The 18547-nt window shown below is 41.5% G+C and overlaps 1 protein-coding gene across 1 annotated transcript in view; it reads left to right on the top strand.

Annotated features, from left to right (window-relative positions):
* rps6ka5 (ribosomal protein S6 kinase, polypeptide 5) overlaps positions 1-7016 on the top strand; it is a 31158-nt gene extending 24142 nt beyond the window's left edge. The window contains exons 16-17 of the mRNA XM_034111522.2: positions 272-435; positions 1025-7016. Coding sequence (XP_033967413.1) covers positions 272-435; positions 1025-1333 — 473 coding nt within the window. The 3' untranslated portion in view covers positions 1334-7016. The remainder of the gene's footprint in view (positions 1-271; positions 436-1024) is intronic.
* Positions 7017-18547: the final 11531 nt, after the last annotated feature.

The raw sequence follows: 18547 nt of genomic DNA, 5'->3' as shown, positions 1-18547 counted from the left end.
AATGTGAATGAATCTGTCCAGCATTAAAACAACAAAACAAATCTAGATTATGTTGTTATTTAAAGAGTCTATTTTGAGTGACAACATGTCCCAAAAATATTGTTCGTTTTGAATCTTGTTTGCAGCAGCACCCTTTTGTTGATGTCCGGGTCACAGCTTGAACTTGTAACCCTCAAAGTAGCTCAGAGTGACTGAGCCTCCTGAGAAGGAAGTCACCTCCTCTCCTGAGTATTTGGAGCAGCAGGTCATTATCTGTGTCTCGTTCCTACAGAGCTGCTGACGGTGGACCCAAACAAGAGGATTAAGATGTGCGGCCTGCGCTACAACGCCTGGCTGCAGGACGACAGCCAGCTATCCTCGAACCCTCTCATGACCCCCGACATCCTCGGCTCCTCCACTGCCTCCGTCCACACCTACGTCAAAGCTACCTTCCATGTAAGAAATGACCTGCAGTGTGTGCTTGTTTTAGATGTAGGTCGGGAACTCTGGGCTTCCTGTTGAAACATTTGGGTGGTATTGATTTGTTGTTTTCAACCTGCAGCTCGTGAACTGTACAGTTGCCACTTTAAACACCAATTGAACAGAAGTTATAGAGATGCTAACATGAAACGCTAGGCATTATTGTTATAATTGTATTATAAGGTCAATCATCCAAAGTAAAACAGGCATTTTGAAAGGGAAAATAAATACATTGAAATGAATTGAAAATCTGACATTTAAAATAGTCACTAGTTTAACCAAGTGATTTGGTTTAGGATTGAATCTTAGAAAACCCCTTTTTCATTGGTAACGCACTTGATAAAGCAACATTTTGGAAAATGTTGTGATCTACCAAATCTGATATATTCTTTCCGTATCAGCACTGATGCTTACTATTAATTCCAATGCTAAAGGGTTAGCATTGAAGAGCAGCAGAAACCCTGAGTTGAAGTATAAGAATCAGTGCATCCCTTGTAAAATGAATAATTCAGATAAAATCTCAACAACTTGCTCAACGATCCCATTTCTTTTTCTTTTGTTCCAGGCATTTAACAAATGTAAGCGTGAAGGTTTCCGCCTGCAGACGGTGGACAAAGCGCCGCTAGCCAAGAGGAGGAAGATGAAGAAGACCAGTACCAGCACGGAGACCCGCAGCAGCTCCAGTGAGAGCACGCAGTCCTCGTCCTCCTCCTCCCAGTCTCTGGAGAAGTGTTTTCCAGAGGGCAGCTCCAAGCTGCAGCCCTGCAGCAGCACCCCCCTCACCACGCCCGCCGACGACACCCCCGCCGCCCTGGGGACGGACTCTGAGCACCAAGCAGAGCATCCAGCCTTCCACTTCTCAGAGGGACAGTGAGACGGGAACAGTTGAGATTCAGACGGTTTCAGGACCTGCAGGATGGCTCGGACCAGCTCCTTTATCTTTCTCTCCGTCCCTGGCAGCCCTCCGATTGCATGGACGTCCACACGTCTCCACACCAAGCATGCAGCAGGAGCAGCGACCCTCTCCTCAGTCTCAATCAATCATCACTAGCAATAGCCTCTTTTCTCTCACGCTGACTGTGTCGATCAGGGACTGGACCAGGAAGAGGTCGCCACCAGGGTCCAACATGTCAAACCTACTGCCCCACTGCCCCAGGTCCAGACATACGATAGGAAGTCGCAGCTCGCTCTCCGTCCGCTCCATTCACCCGTGTCGGTCCTCGCCTCCTGAGGTTTTAAAGGGAAAGTCGTCGTGTTTACGCCACGGATGCTTCGTGTTTATGTTTGGTGCAAAGGGAGAGAAGAAACGCAGCGTAGAGAAACGTCCGGTCACTTCTCTGATCCGGGAAGTCTCTGCAACGCGAAGCAGAGTATTTATATGTGAATTTTACAGACTGAGATTTATTTATGATAAGCTATATTGCTAACTTATTCATGGTTCAGACCTGATCTGAAAAGAAACAAGGGGTACAGTGAGTCCTTTTAACGTGCGTGTGTGTTTTATCAGCTCAAAGGACTGTTTCTATGTGGTCAGATGGTTGTTCATTCATCATGTAGTCGTCATTAATGCTTCAAGTCGGTTACTGAGACACAGCTAAGTAGACTGTGTAAGACTATTATGGGAAAGAAAAGACGGCTATAAGAAAGATATGCAAGTTCTTTGGACTGCAGTTGTGTCCAGTAGATTTAAAAAAGTAATTTCCTTGTTCCTCAGGACTAAAGAAGCAAACCATTTTTAATAGGAACAACCAAGTGTGGATGTAGTTTGTTCAGCCAAATGTCTTTTATTGTCGTATGAGGGAGTGCAGCCGCCTCAGGGAAGGTCACCCTACATGGAGAGCTATTTTTAGACTGATTTTTGCCTCTGATGTTGGAGTGTGACTACGTCCAGACTCAGCAGTGCTGTTGTTCCACACGGTCGGATCCTCGCGGCACTATTTAGCCCGGCTCTGGATGTGCTTTGTGTGGTAGAAGACTTCATTATAAAGACAACCAATTGGATTGAGCAGAACATCCCATTTGGAAAGTTCTGATCAGCTTAGTGCGAGGGGAACCGGTCGCGGCGGTTGTGGTTTTCTGAGATGCCAAATGTGCAGCATCAAGTGGCTTCTTTGTCAGAAAAGAAAAAGATCACATTATTGGAAAATGGAAGGGTTTGTGTGCCAAAAAAATGCGCTTAAAGAGCGGTGGTGCATTCTGACTTTTGAATGCAACAGTGCAAACGTTGCCCATTGTGTCGTTCCCCAAAGTCTTTCTGAAAGCATCAAACATCAAGTCGCCCCTTGCTCTATTTACCATGTTGTACTGCATGACTGAAACGGTGACCTTTGCACTATGTGACCGCTCTCACTTCGAGGCGGATATCTGGTTGGTATGGAAACATCAACCTCTTTGTTTAATGGGCTTTTTCGGGCAGATTCTCACTTGATTGAATGTGAGTTTGTTTACTTTGAGTATGCCCACGTGTATGGGGAAGTTTTCCTGAGGTGAAAACACCAAGAACCCTTTTTACAATAGCCTGAATATTTGAATGTCCCGATGTTACAACTCTGGTGTAAAGCAGGAGAGCTCGGCGAAGTGAACGCCACGCTCTGGTAAATGTTTTTTGAAAAAGTACGTGTTAGTCTGTTTTCAAGGTAACGGTTGAAACGCTGTATTCTGTTCATGTCCTGGGTCTCTGTGTTCAGTGTGTGAAGCAGCCTCAAACAGCTTCTCCTGCTCAATGAGGACGCAGTGGGACTCCCTCATCTTCTTCCATTTGAATGCACTCTGAATCCGAACCAAAGCATTAACTTCAAGGTAGCTGCTCTAAGCTGCATGAGAAATATCCTTTCATGTGTATATGCAAAGAAATGCTTCTTCTATTTATATCACACTTTCTGTTTGTCTGACTGTTGACAAAAGCTCCATCTCCGAAACATTCAACGTGTTTCCTCAGAGATCCTTTATAGGACCTACAAAGACCACATCCAGCACGTGATCATGCTTTAAAACTATGCATCTTTTTTCACTGTTGTGTTGCTTTGCCATTTCAAAAAGACCTCGCCGAACATACTTCTTTAAAGATGTGCACATAATGTACTTTTACCCTCATCGCATCAGCCACAGTGGAAATAGCAGAGTATCCGCGGCCGGCACAAAAAGCTGGCATCCTTGAAGCCGAACGCTACGAAGCTCTTGTCTTACTTAGTTCGCATGAGTTCCCTGTTGCTGCCTCATTAAGCCTCTTTACTTTTGTTTGGGTGTATTAATAGCTCAAGTGGAGGAAGAGGGAAAGTGTCCTATATGCAGCGCCCCTCTGGGAGCAGGCTCGATTAGCTGAAGCGGTGCCGTTTGTTCCAACCATACGCCGTGCTCCTCGCACTGTGGGACCAGCGCTCTCTTTTTGTAGGGAAAAGAACCGTGCATCACAGGAACCGCTTGTTTGGTACCAACGTCTCCCGGGGCAGATTTTTAAAACTAGGTTTCCCCTCTTTGATGAACGACTCGTTCAGCGTGCCTCTGTGAAGCAGAGCCGAGGGAGGGGGGCCGGTCTGATTGGACGTCCTGTTGTCTTTGATGCACTTTTGTTTATTGGTTCCCTGGGAATTGACTGAAAGCTACTTTTCCTGAGCACAGTGCTTCCTCTTTTTGTACCTTTCTATGAGTTAAATCCTGACCTAAACCTTTGTAGTGCTTTGCAACATGAATTAGAGGGCTGGTACTTTGAAGTGTTTTGTATAAAGCCGTGACTGCTGTTGTGCATTTTAGAGTCGAAGGATTGGACGGTTCCTGTGAGCGTCTGTCAGTGGAGTTGTGTCGTGATTAAGAGACCAATGTGTGTGCCAAAGCGGAAAGTCTCATCTTGGAGAACACGGCTTTGTGCTTTTTGTGCATGTTTTGCCTGTAAAAGTGGTCCTTTTTAGACCGATGCTAAGACATTGTGGCTCTTTTCTGTCCGTTGTTACTATGGGATCTGTCCGTGGTGCTGAAGGGACCAAACCTCTGCCGGAGCTGCAGAAATGACCCGTCGTAATGTGACCATTCAAAGCAGTGGTTTCCAACTTGGAGACCCCAAGCATTAAATGTACATTTTATATCAAAATGCATTGATTAAGACTTTCTTACAGGGAAGATCCACTCGTTGTACACATAGACGTCTCTTAACATGTCCTAGAGAGAATTTGGAAAACACATTGTTTAAAGCCTTTTATGGAAAAAGTCACTTTTTGGTTTGGACTGACGACTGCAGTTTAAACATCTGGCACCAAAGATCTGGAGGTGTAGAGTTCCAGATAAGACACAATGTCCACATTTGTGTCAATAGTGATTAATAACATCTAAGTTCACTTTAAAAGGTTGGGAAACACTGCTTTGAAGGGTCAGCTTCACTCAAATGACAGTTTTTATAGGATTTGTTGTGTGAAACCAAGCAATTTTTATGAATATGTCCACACTACGGGGTGTGGATTATACACATTGCATCTGAAAATAAAAAATGTAGTTTTTATTTTAAATTGTTCAGTGCTGAGAGCATCACAACCATTGTCTTATAAAACAAAAGCTATAGCACTTGTACTATAAAATACTGGATGTATTTATGGAATTTGGGTGAACTGACCCCTAAATGATCCATTTTTGGCAGAAGATGTTTTACTGTCAGATGAGAGAACCGTCAGCTCGACATCTGGACGTGTGTTTTTGAATTTATTGAGTTGACTCGGTGCTCTAATGTTGACTGAGATTATTGAACAGTATTCAGTTTGTTTCAATGAAGGAAACACAATTGTTAGATGTCATTCAGGGCCTGTGCCAACCTGCCACTTTAGGCATCATCACCATCATCCTCTTCATCACCATCATGCATGCGCTGCTGCTCAGTTCCTGTCCATATTTCTCACGTTTCGTCTCTTCTTGTCATATCGTTACTGAGCGTGTCAAAGTACTGTAGCAGTGATTCCCTTTGGTCGATATTGAACTGTTTCCAAACACGCAATCAAGCTTTAAAGGCAAAACTTTGCACTTGTATGTTATTTTTTTTATCATGCAATTAATTATTACTATGATTCTTTTTGTTGTTAAAAAAAAAAGAGAGAATTTCCTCTTTGATTTTGTGCAGGTAAAAAAAGTGTTAACTTATTCATCCGTCTGTTTCTGCGCCTACATTTCTGAGATGATACTTTGACATGAACCTCAACACCGAATAGTACTTTTACTGCAGTGAAAACACACAGTGTGCATATCTGCTTTTTTAGGGCACTGTGAACATCATCCAGGTCTCTGGCACACCATCGAAATGAGGAAATAAACCTTGATTTGCTTCAAGAAAGCTTTACTTAGTGGCTGAATACGTACATTTAATAACTTGAAACCAGTCATGGAGGGTCTTTCAATGGACTCTTGCGTCATTGTATTTTAAAGTGCATTACTGGAGATATTTTCTGATACCAAGACGTGTGTGTACTAGACTTAAAGGTGGGGTATGTAATTTATTTCAGAAACACTTTTTGTTATATTCCATGGAATGCTCTTAACATCCCGATAGCAATGAATACATGAAGTGCTTTGACAAAAAAAAAAAAATCCATTAAAAAGTCATCTGTGGAAGCCGTTGTACTGTGAAAAGCACGACCAATCATTTCAGCCAGCCCGGCTAAAGTAACTGGATGGCCTACCTGCCTGTCAGCCTTCCATCTGTGCACAAACTTATCTCGTGCCCTCATTGGTCATGTGCGCGTTCGAGGAGGAGGGGCTCTGTGAGGAAGTGGCAGATTTTTTCCGGCTGTGTATTTTCAAATTCTAGCGCACTCGAGCTTGTTTCTCCAACATTACCTACCCCACCTTTAAGGACAATAAATCTGCATTTTCCTGTTCATTTATTGATCTTGATTAATAACTTAGATTTAGGGTTAATTATCTTTTTATATTTAAATTTAAACTGCATTTTAGGAGTCATGGCAACTTTATTTCTGCCTCAAGATGGCAGTGTTTGATAAAGTGCCAGGAACAGTTTCAGCTTTTTCAGCCTTTCTTCATAGATGAGTAACATTTTAGATTGTGTGAGTTTCAAAACTAAAATATGACTTTCATGTCGTCTAGCAGGACCAGAGATGTATGTCTTATGTACGTTTATTGCATATTTATAACCAAATTAATATTTGTGTCTCTAAAAAGTGAACTGTAAGTAATGTAAATGTCCAGTTTTATTATTTGTGTGCTCTGATTAAAACGGTTATATGCAGAGAAGCTGAAAAAAAGCTTTCCGGTCTCTTTAAAAAAAGAAAAAAATTATTTTAAGATGCAACCATATTTAATATTGTATGACACATAAACATGTGAGCCTTTGAGGAGGATCTCAATGGAATCTGGGAATATGGGAAATAAAGGAATGATTGACAATGGGTAAAGTCATGATAAATGAGCATCGTTTGTTATTTCTGTTTAGTGGCAAATCTGTGAAGAAATGTGTAAAAAGTGAAGGGCTTTGAATCCTTACACTTACCCATGTTACATATTGCAATGACAAATATTTTAACATAACATTGTCAATTATAAATCGTCGAATTGTTTGACCTATAAAAATATCAGAAAATAATCTAAAAACCAAAACTGCAATAGTCATATTTTATATATATCATTGTAAAAAAAGATACTTACCAAATATTAGGGGATTACACATGAGAAACTTAAACCAGTGAATCTTTTGCAATTTTTGCTAAATATATATAATGAAAAGATTATTGAAGTAGTTGCTAATTTTTTTTCTGTATCAATATGTCTTAATTACTACATCTCTTTCCTCCAAAGCTTTAAAAGTTGTCTTCGCTGTGGTGTACTACCGTCCTCTGACAGCAGAGGGCGCTCTCTGGCTCTCAATCAGCTGCTCCTGGGAAAGGGACCTGCTCTTTGAAAAAAAGTTACAATTCAAAACCAGAGGTGGGAAAAGTACTCAGACTTTGTACTTAAGTAAAAGTAGAAGTATCCGAGTGTAGGAATACTCTGTTACAAGTAAAGGTCCTGCATTCAAAATGTTACTCAATTAAAACTACAAAAGTATCAGCATCAAAATATGCTTAAAGTACCAAAAGTTAAAGTACTCATTATACAGATTGGTCCATTTCAGAATAATATATATGATATGTTTTATCATTATTGATCATTAAAGTGTTATCAAAGCTGGTAAAGGTGCAGCTAGTTTTAATGACTTATATAGCTTGTAAATTTACTCCAGGTGGAACTAAAGTCTGATTTAAGACTTGGTTATATTTGACTTCATAAAAGTACACCTTTCACACTACGTAAAATGCAGTATTTGGAATTGTAGTGGAGTAAAAGTACAAAGTAGCAAAAAAAGTACCTCAAGTTGTACTTAAGTAAATCTACTTAGTTACTTTACACCACTGTCAAAACTCGTTTGTGTTGTGTTAAACAGGTAAACACACAAGAGGGAAACTCCACTACAGTTTTTTTAGGTGACAAATATCAGAATATACTCCTATAACAGTAACTTGTCCCCAGAGTCTAAATAAAGGCATTAGAAAGGTCAAAGGTCGTATATGTGCAGAGAAATATCTTGATGTCCTGAATTTCTGATACCTATTATTTAAAAACACAAGAAATATTGTTTTAAAGAAGGTATCCATTCATTGATTAAATTGTATTCCTGTCTTTTAAATTCCGTACTTCTGTATTAAATGCTATAAGCATACACCTTTGATATTTAATTTAACTTTTCATGTTCAGTTTGAAGGTTTATAAGTCATTCTTATCCCTTCTCTGTGTTTCTTTTCAGCTTTCTTTCTTTATCCCATCATAATGTTACTTAATTCTGCAGGACACAACCAGCTTGATATTGCAGGCTATTACTTCTGCAAAGTATTTAAAAGCAAAGCTGATTTTTCTTTATGCATGCGGCTTTCAGTCCACTTATTGTGGTTTCACCGCGCTTGCTACTACATCCAACCCCCCCCCCCCCCCCCCCCCCGCACATTTTGCAATGCGGATGTCATGTTCAGCAGGAGAAACTCATTTGTGTGTGTGATCTATTTTCTTTGAAATATGCCTGCACTAAAATACTATCCATTACTAAACAATGTGGGTTATGATGTGGTCATTAATTCAGATGCACTCTAAAATCCATCATGGAGATTTTTAGAGGAATGACAAACAGTTTTAAATTCTCTTACACAAGATTAAAAGGAAGCCTATATAAAATGAAGACAGTGGATTGCCTTCTCGTGTGCCTTAACACATAGACTTGACTTTTTTCTTACATAGAAGGGCTAATTGCTGATGCAGTTTTGAAATGCAGGGAATAACACATTTTGTAATAAAGTCAAGACAATACCTTTGTTGTGCTGCGGAGCATAATTCTGCCTTTTATACAAAACCTTTTTTCAGTCACGCTTCAAAGCACTCTGTACACAACCTGTTCGTGTCTGTTCTTGTTCATGCCAACATGTATACGGTTGTCCACTGTGTTTTCAAAAATCTCTCCTCTCTCAATTTCTGGTTGCTCATTTTCTTACCACGGGATTTTTGTATAAAATTACCTTATGGCTCCCAAAAAGTGCACTTTACTTGCACTACATTCCTTTGAGCTACTATACAAAAGAAGTAAAACACATTTATAGAACTGATAAATATTGAGGTATGATATATCAGTAAAAGTAAAAAAAACTCAGCAGTAATATTAATATTATCATCTTTATTTGTTAAATTATGTCCATTGTTACAAGCTGAAACACGTAAGGGATTTTTACATTAATGCATCACAAATTATAACACAATAAAATAATTACACTACGAGCACTGACCGGTTTTGCAAGTGGAGCAATATTGAATTTTTTTTATTAATTTCATGTCTCGTTTCTGACATTTTTTGTTGCACTATTTGGAATAGGCCACACATTTTTCGTAAATCAATCATTTCTCTTTTACATAACCTTTTTTGATTTCAAGTATTGTGCTTTGCTTCACTTCAGGTCCATTTCAATTGTTAAATAAACTGTTAACGAAAGGAAAACGTAATGTAATGTAATGTAATGTTTTAAATATGACGTCATGGTTTACGTCCACACGGGGGCCGGACCTGGGCCGGACCTGCCGCCGCGTGAACGTGGAAAAAAAGCACAATAGTGCAGCAATTAATACCGAAATCACTACTGTGTGATGTTAAATAAGCCTGATTCAAATAACGTTAAAAAGGAAGTTGCATCGACTATAATTAAACACTGAATTAGGGAGCAGCTGAGTGACCCAAATAAACACTGATTTAACCACAGGGTCTCTTAGCTAGCATACTAACTCTCGTAGGATCCTCCATCACTGACTTCTGAGGAACTTCTGCCTTTAGTGAGGCCTTCCCACTGTTTTGACAATAATCCGTGATGAAATGGAGGAGGCACTGGGACTAAAGAGGCTGAGTGGATTGGAGATATTCTGCTTTGGGAATAAACGAGGATAAAGGTCTTGGCAGATGGAGGACTTCACAAGACAGGTGAGGACAACAACAACAACAACAACACACTCGCCTCACTGATATATGTAGCTAAACAACTACACAGCTTTCCTATCATGTGTCAAACTGCATCTAATGCGCAGATTATATTGTATTTGCATCTGTGTTGTCTGCCTTGGAGATGTTATGTTTATGCCAGGCTACTCTTTTTAAAGTTATTTTATTTATTTGGTTTTCTAATGCTTGTTGCACTCACTGTTGTGTCCTTCTGGGTAACTCCTTTAACAATCATACAGAGAAAGGTTTTTTTTTTTTCATAGTTCATGATCACTGTACAGGATGCAAATGTCTAAGGAAGTGGATTCATTGTTGGTTTGGACACAAGGACTCATGTTGTTGTTGTTGTTGTTGTTGTTGTGCTAGTTTTGGTGTAGTTGTAGTATTTTATGGACTTTTCATGTAGTTTAAGTGTACCTATTTTCAAAAGTTCTATCATAAAACACCCTCATCATCATATATATTTCAGCATACCTACATGTTTACACAAGTCATTGTACTTGAGTTATTTGAGTATGTTGTAGTACTACCATCTCTGGTTTAAAGAGTCTGTACACCAAACTTAGAAGACCCTTTTTATAGGCCTGCTTTGTGCATTCTCCAAACCTTAACCACAAAGACTATATCTTACTTTTGAAAGTTGAATTACATTTGTAAAACGATGTACTGGTGTGGCTCTTGTCAGCTGCTGGCTTTATGACATTTCCCCTTTTTAATTTATTCCTCCTTTTTTAACATTTTAGCAACCACCATGTTCCTGTAACACTGTATCACTGGGGGCAGAAGTTACATAAGCTAGTTTTGCTGTTTTCTGTCATTTTGGGACTAAGTTTAGCAAGCAGAACAACACACATCATCAGTGGTTCATATAGTGCTGGACAGAAAGGACAACATCCATCCCAGCTACTGACACATCATTATAGAAATAAACAAAATACCACAAATGTAAGATGTCCTAAAAAAGAAGTGCTCAATGTCTGCAGTGTAGATGTCTAATAACCTAAATGCTAAAATACCAGAAATTCCTTAACAAGAAAACAAGTTGTCCCGTAAGAGGATGTTTTCTTAAAGGAGGAGCTGAGAGAGGAATATGTAATGGGACAGGACATTGTGTGTGTGTGTGTGTGTGTGTGTGTGTGTGGTGTGTGTGTGTGTGTGTGTGTGTGTGTGTGTGTGTGTGTGTGTGTGTGTGTGTGTGTGTGTGTGTGTGTGTGTGTGTGTGTGTGTGTGTGTGTGTGTGTGTGGGTGTGTACTTTATCTTTACTTGACGGGACTTGACACCCGTCAGACCTGGGCAGACGTTTTGAACCTTTTGATCTCCTCGTAGTTTTTGGCTCGCTGGTATAGATTAGAGCCGGGGATAAAGTGAATTATCAGCCAGCAGGAAGTGAGAGTGTAAGCCAATGCAATGTTCTCTCAAGTATTTGCTAAATGTGTGTGTGTGTGTGTGTGTGTGTGTGTGTGTGTGTGTGTGTGTGTGTGTGTGTGTGTGTGTGTGTGTGTGTGTGTGTGTGTGTTTCAGAGGGTGGGCTTTAGGACTGTAGAGGGGTGAAGTGCCTGCGATCCTTGGGAGTGGAACGCATTTCCTTTTGTTGCCCTCCAATTTTTGACTGGTTTGCCCCAGCACATGAGCATGATGGGGCTGTTTCTATTATCCAGCTTCCCAGACCACCCCCCCCCCCCCCCGCACCTCCATCCATCCTTCCCTGTTCCCAAAGCGATCGGCATTCCTGGGGGCCACCAGTGAAGCAGCTTTAGAGGGAAGGCCGGCTCGCTCCTGGGTGGCCCCTTGTGCACGGGCTCTGAGGGGAGGAGACAATGTCTTATTAATTGACTGGGCGTCTTGGGCAGAGTGCAGGAATTTGCAGGAGGGGGAGACGGAGAACGTGGGGATGAGGGATGGAGGGGGCGGGACCAGCGGGGAAGATTCACAGCCACCATCGCAGATTCATTGACCTCAGATTTATTTCAGTTTGATTCACATTGCTGCTGGAGGCGAGGGTTCAGGAGATGTACTGTGAAGATCTGAAAACGAGTCATTTTGATCACTTTTTGGTTATTCTGCTTTGCTGTAAGGTTCATATGTGGCTATTAAGTTTCTTATACTAATTTTAAATTACGTTTTATTTTGACCTTTGGGATTTTTATCCTTGTAATATTGCTCTTTTTGCTTACCTCAGCTTTTTCCACCACCGGCTAATTTCATCCAATATGAGGGAACATTTATTCTTTTGCTTGACTTCCATTAACTTTTCAAGCTTATCTAACTAGCTTTGAAGTGGTTTTATTATCCAAGCATGGCAGAAATGTTAAATCTCTTATTGTAACCATAAAAACTAATACACAAATGATTTTAAATATTCGACACGCACAATCTTCAGGTCAAAAAACGCCAAGCATCATGGTGGGCAGTCAGCGTCCCTCCACAGCAGACTTCTGGTTTTGTGAAAGTTTGATGGAGTGGGACAGGGGGGTGGGGTACTATCTCCCCATGTGGTCCCCCCCCAGGTGTCCTCACCCTAATCCTGTTACATGTGTCCCCTATTAGCACTAATGGAAGAGCCATTGTCCCCCCGTTGTCTGCCGCTGTGCCCTCGGCCCAGTCACCTTGAGTCAGTAAACTCAGCCCTGTCATGTTTGAACTGCTTCCCACACACAGGGGTCTCCTTGGCGACGGGGAACACACACACACACACACACACACACACACACACACACACACACACACACACACACACACACACACACACACACACACACACACACACACACACACACCACACACACACACACACACACACACACACACACACACACACACACACACACACACACACACACCTCGTCCCACCCACTGACATGCATTGCTCAGGCTGCAGGGGTGAAAGTGTCATGATGATATCAAAATATACATGAATGCGTCGCTATTACTGATGTTATGCTATCAGACTGGTGGTAGTTTCTCTCTTTCTCCTGTTTCAATACATATTTATTTTGTACTTTGATACTTAATTCTGCTTTTTGTACTATATTGTCTCCTCTATCTCTTTTATATATCTGTGTGTTTTGCAGTCATTGATAAAAGGCAACCATAGTGAGCAAACATTAATTGAATATAGTTAATAATTCACCTTTTTAAATGAGCGAATCACCAGTCTGTTATCCATATTTTCACCCAAGTTACAAAATAAAATAAAAACACTTGCCATCCATTATATTTGCAGATACTCTCGGTTATATTTGGCCACTTTTAGTCAAGTTCTAACTAAGTGTATTTTGTGAGAAATTCAGCATCAGCAAATTGAGATTTTAGTGGACGGCAGCAACGTGTAGACTTTCATTTCTTGAGCTATAAATCATTTTGATTTGATTTGATTATAGAGGAACCTCATACACCAATAGAAGGATGTGGACGTATGGGAGTATTGGTGTGTGTGAGAGGAAGAGGGAAAGAGCCGTTAAAGAACCAGAAGAGCAGGGGAGTGTGTATTGGTCCATCTTGTTCGGTGCGTCTTCAGGTGACCCGGACCCCTGCACCCATCACACAGAGACTGATGGAGCTGACCTTCAGGCGGGCCCTGCCGACCCCCGGGCTTCCTGTTCTTTGTCAGCCTCTCACAAAGCCCCGGGTATCACACAGACAGGGGAGGTCTGAGAACCGAGCGAGGGAGTCCACCCAGGCCGAGGTGGAGCTGAGGACCCCCTTTTCAATCTCACTCGGTCTTTCCAAATGAGAGAAAAGGCAGAGTGGTGTCCTCTGTCACCCTGCCACACAGGGGCCTTTAAAAAGCAGCCTCAGTGGGTTCTCAAGTGAGGTGTCTTCTCAAGAGAGACAAAAAAAAGAGGAAAAGAATGAGTGGGCGAAGAATTTAATTGTGGTCCTGTGTGAGCGATGGCAGTGGGAGGATGGCCACTCTAACATTTGTAAAGGGCCGAGCCGCTTTACTTGTGCTCCTCTTTGGCCATGTGAAATCTGAGGTGGGTTCACAGCACTGATCTTTCTCAGGTAACTCTCACAGAGACAGAGGTGGAGGAAGAATACAGAAGTATTCCAGATTCAGTCCCAGAGGTTTATTGAAAAAATTGCCTTAAAGTATCAGTCAAAGTTCTGGTTCTGCTGAAAAAATGGCCCAAGTGACTGATTTTTTATTATGTTACAATATTAGATTAGATGATATTCACCTTTTATTGTTATTTCACATACTGTAGTTCAGTAGGAAGAAAATGCAGTTTCCATCCAACCAGAAGTTGCAGATAAGCTCACAGTATAACCACATTGTATGTGGGTATAGTATATGCAGGTGGTAGTATATGTGATATATGGTTGTATAAATAGGAAAATAGGCTTATTAGCTTGGTAATATTTGGACAATGTTGTATTCATTCGGGTCATTGTGGAGTTAGTTCATCTATTTTATAAACAGCAGTGTAAAGGGGAGAATAAAGTAAGGAAAGGCAAACATGAAAGAAAAAACGTATAATATAGATGCTTTTTTTGGTTAAAATATCCAATAATGTTGCCTCTTTTAGCCTGAGAATAATTACAGTATTTAACGTTTGTTTTCGCATACACTTTTAATTTTTTCGCATTAAAAAGGTTTCTCTGTGATAATCAAAAATCTAAGTTACAGTTTACATAACTAGTTTTGATGCTGGTCATTACATTACATATCATTTAGCTGACGCTTTTGACGAAAGCGACTTAAAATAAGTGCAAAAACCATAAACATTCAAACACCGAACCACAAGGAAACTGCATTCACTTCAAGCAAGATCACACCATAGTAAGTGCTGGTGAATTAGTTACCAGGCCTAAATTAAATCAACAAGTGCTCAGTGTTTTTTGTTGGTGCAATAATTGAATTGCCAAGGTACAATCTAATGGCGCATTTCCATTGCAGGGCCTCGCTCGGCTTAGTACGGTATAGTTAGGCCTTGTTAGGACTGGCTGACTTTATGCTGCGTTTAAGAACGTTTAGGAACTGGGGCAGTAACTTTAGTAACGCAGTGTAGGCGGAGCCGTGACGTTATCTTCAATGAGAACCACATAAAAACAACACAGCCGTTAGCTCTTAGCACTCAGAGCTCACAGCTCCTCTGATCTGTTCAAAAACTAGACAAAAGTTAAACAAGTACAAACCACAGACTGCCTGTGTCATGGTGAATACAGTCACTGGTTTATTTATGTCTGTATAGGCCGTTGTTGTGAGTGTGGACGGTCGGAGCATAAAGTTAGCTTAGCCGATCTCCATTTAGAAAACACGCATTTTAAAAGGTTTTTCGCCTGCCGTCTGTCTGCAGACTTGTCAAAGCATTAATTCATGGTTTTTACTAACCGGTATCAGTATGTTGTTACTTCGGCATCATTTTGAAACGTGTATTACAATGAAATCACGGTCAAATATGTTCATTTTGTTGTAGTTGTAGCCCCTTGCCAGCGATTCTCTCTCTGGTTTAGCATACTCAGCCCGACTCAGCCTGGTTGTTGGCCCGCTAAGAACCTCGATTTTATGGGGCCAGAAAAACTGAAATAGTACCCACTAGCCGGTACTAGGCCAAGTGGAAACGCAACCGAAAACGGCACGCTTAAACCGCGCTGTAGTGGAAATGCACCATTAATAGATGCGTTTTCAGTCCTGATGTCAATGGGGAGCTCATTCCACCATTTAGGAGCCAGGATAGCAAACAGGCGTGTTTTTGAGGGGTTCCTGCCTGGATCTCACTCGCATGATGGAGTAGCGAGCCGATAGATAGCGTAGTGCACGTGCTGGAGTATATGGTTTAACCAAGGCCTGGGGCCTCATTTATAAAGGGATATACGCTCAAAAAATGGCGTACGCCAGTTTCTACGCAATGTTTGCGATTTAGAAAATACTAACTTGACGGGAAAATGTGCGGTCCTCCACGCAAACTCTAACCCATGCGTACGCACTAAGCACAAAAACGGGAGAGACGACACCGTTGGCAGAAGGAAGAATGGAGAGAACAAATATGTGGAAATAATACCATAAATAGAATGTTACCTCTCATTTATCATATATGAAGAATTCATTTTCACAAATTGATTAAAGCCAATCTTAAAATGATTAAACAAACGCCTGTTTGCGACTCCTCAGTGCACACAAAAACATAACTTGGAGAAATAAATAAATACGGATATGTTATTTAAAACCACCTCAAATATGTTGCCTTTATGTTATGACATGTATTCTCATAAATGATGCGGTAAGCAGGAGGACAGAATTACGTCTAAACTGAGGCCGTTTTGCATTTCTATAGGTTGTAGATACGAGCATGGTTTTATATACTATCACGTTTAATCGTGTTTTATGCCGTTTGCCAAGACTTGATAAGTCGCTCGTAAAACACAGGAGGTATGGAAGAACACAGGGGCAGATCTACGGGGGGGCAAGGGGGGCAGCTGCCCACCCCCACTGTAGAGCCTTGCCCCCCCCAGCTGCCCCCCTAACTTTTGTTTCCTTAAAACTGTACGAAAACAAACCTACATTATTTCCACAAGCTTCTCAAGCAACGAAACAAGCATTACATTAGTTAAAAGTGAATTATTTTAAATATCATTTTAGGCCCGTTAAAAACGTAGCTACAGCCCTACATTAAACTGCGGAGCGGCGTTCACACAGACCGTGGCTCACAGAGCTGCAGAGAGGGAGCGAGCTGTCCCAGCACCTATGGATCAGCTTCCCCTGGGAGCATTTCCCTTTCAACTAGTTTTGTTTTTACTAAGGACGAGAGCTTGAAACTAAATATTAATAAAACGCTGCCGTTTGAATCGATAGCGTTTAACAGATGGGCGCTGTTTGGGGCGTTACGTTACAAAATACTACGCAGACAGCGTTAGCTGGGAGATCGATCACTTTGCTAAACTACGCGGTAGCCTACTATTAAATCCACGTAAACTACACATCACAGCCATGAGGCCAGATCAATGAAACCAGGATACATCCTTTACCGTAAAAACTGGATCTAAACACAGCTGCCTGTGTGCGTTTGATAAATACTTTCTGATGATATGCTACTTATTAGCTATATGGCCCTAACGTGTAAAGTTATACAAGCATTTGTACCAGTGCTTTTCACAAGTAGACTCTTGCAGGCCAGAGTAGCTGGAGTGATTCAACAACAACAAAAAGGCATATCTGAGAAGTGATCAGGACGAACAGAAAGAGGAAAAGGAAAAAAGAGTTCACTGAAGAGACCAGGAGGGTCAGAGCAGGAGGAAAAGAGAGTTCACTGAAGAGACCAGGAGGGTCAGAGCAGGAGGAAAAGAGAGTTCACTGAAGAGACCAGGAGGGTCAGAGCAGGAGGAAGCCAGGAGGAGATGAAGACTATAGGCGCATTCACACTGCGGTACTTTTCCCACAAAGGTTCATGCGAACTCTTTAGTTCGCACGAACTAAGTACAGATCGCGTTCACACCGGAATAAGTCCCTGGGGGTGGATTAGGTAAATGAAGCCGCTGACGTCACTTCTTCTTCTTCTGCTTTGGGTTTACTGGCAGGCCGCAAACCACTTCACGGCGTATACTGCCGCCCAAAGTCCCCGGCCGGAAGTCCCCGGAGTTGGGGACTGGCCTCAGTAGAAGCTGTTGGGAGTCTCAGCAGCTTCTACTGAAGCCTTCCGAGTAAATCGCCAGAACGCCGACACCTCCTCATCTCCACCACTCCCATGTTTTATTTTGTGTTCCCCTAAATTAGTCTCTCTGCGTTTCTGCGCTGGGCTAATGCTAATGCTAATAATGCTAATGCGAGGATAATAAAATGGCGGCTTCACAAAACTTTTTGGGAGTTTTACGGGGCGTGGTTTGCAATTCGCCCAGCCAATCAGAAATATAGCTCTTTTCTCACAAAAGAGCCGCTCGAAAGTCATGAAAGCGATCATGAACTAAGTTCGCATAAACCTTTGCGGGAAAAGTACCGCAGTGTGAATGCGCCTATTAGGCGCATTCACACTGCGGTACTTAGTTCATGATCGCGTTCACACCAAAAAGAGCCGGTACTAAAATTAGTTCATGCGAACCTTTTTACCCCCTCGAAAGTCCTGCTAGAGAGCGGGGACTTTCGAGCGGCTCTTTTGTGAGAAAAGAGCTATATTCCGGTGTGAACGTGATCTGTACTTAGTTCATGCGAACTAAAGAGTTCGCATGAACTAAGTTTGCATGAACCTTTGTGGGAAAAGTACCGCAGTGTGAATGCGCCTATTAGTGAAGAAGAAGAAATGTATGTGAGGAATAAAGATGAAGTATCAGAAAGAGGGACTGAGGCAGGGATCAGGAGGCAGATGAAAGTCCAGCTGGACCACATGGTATGTTCTTATTCTCCTTACATGTTCCATTACAGCAGCTCAATCTAGCAGCTCTTAGTATTGACAATTATTGATTGAAATGTGTTGCTGCACAGGTCACCTGTAGCTCTCTGAAGAGATGGGTGATGCCATTTGTGTACTTAATTATAACTAAGTACTTACAGTATGCAGAATTAGAGTATTCTCTGAATCAGGTGCCTTTTGGGTCTTTATATCTTTGAAAAATTAAACCAAAATGTTTGGTCAACATCTGGTAGTGGACTACTTACA

This window comes from Pseudochaenichthys georgianus, chromosome 22 (genome assembly GCF_902827115.2).
Source record: "Pseudochaenichthys georgianus chromosome 22, fPseGeo1.2, whole genome shotgun sequence".
Lineage (NCBI taxonomy): Eukaryota > Metazoa > Chordata > Actinopteri > Perciformes > Channichthyidae > Pseudochaenichthys > Pseudochaenichthys georgianus.
Note: the sequence above shows the minus strand (reverse complement) of the source record. Positions and strands in the feature narration are given on the sequence as shown.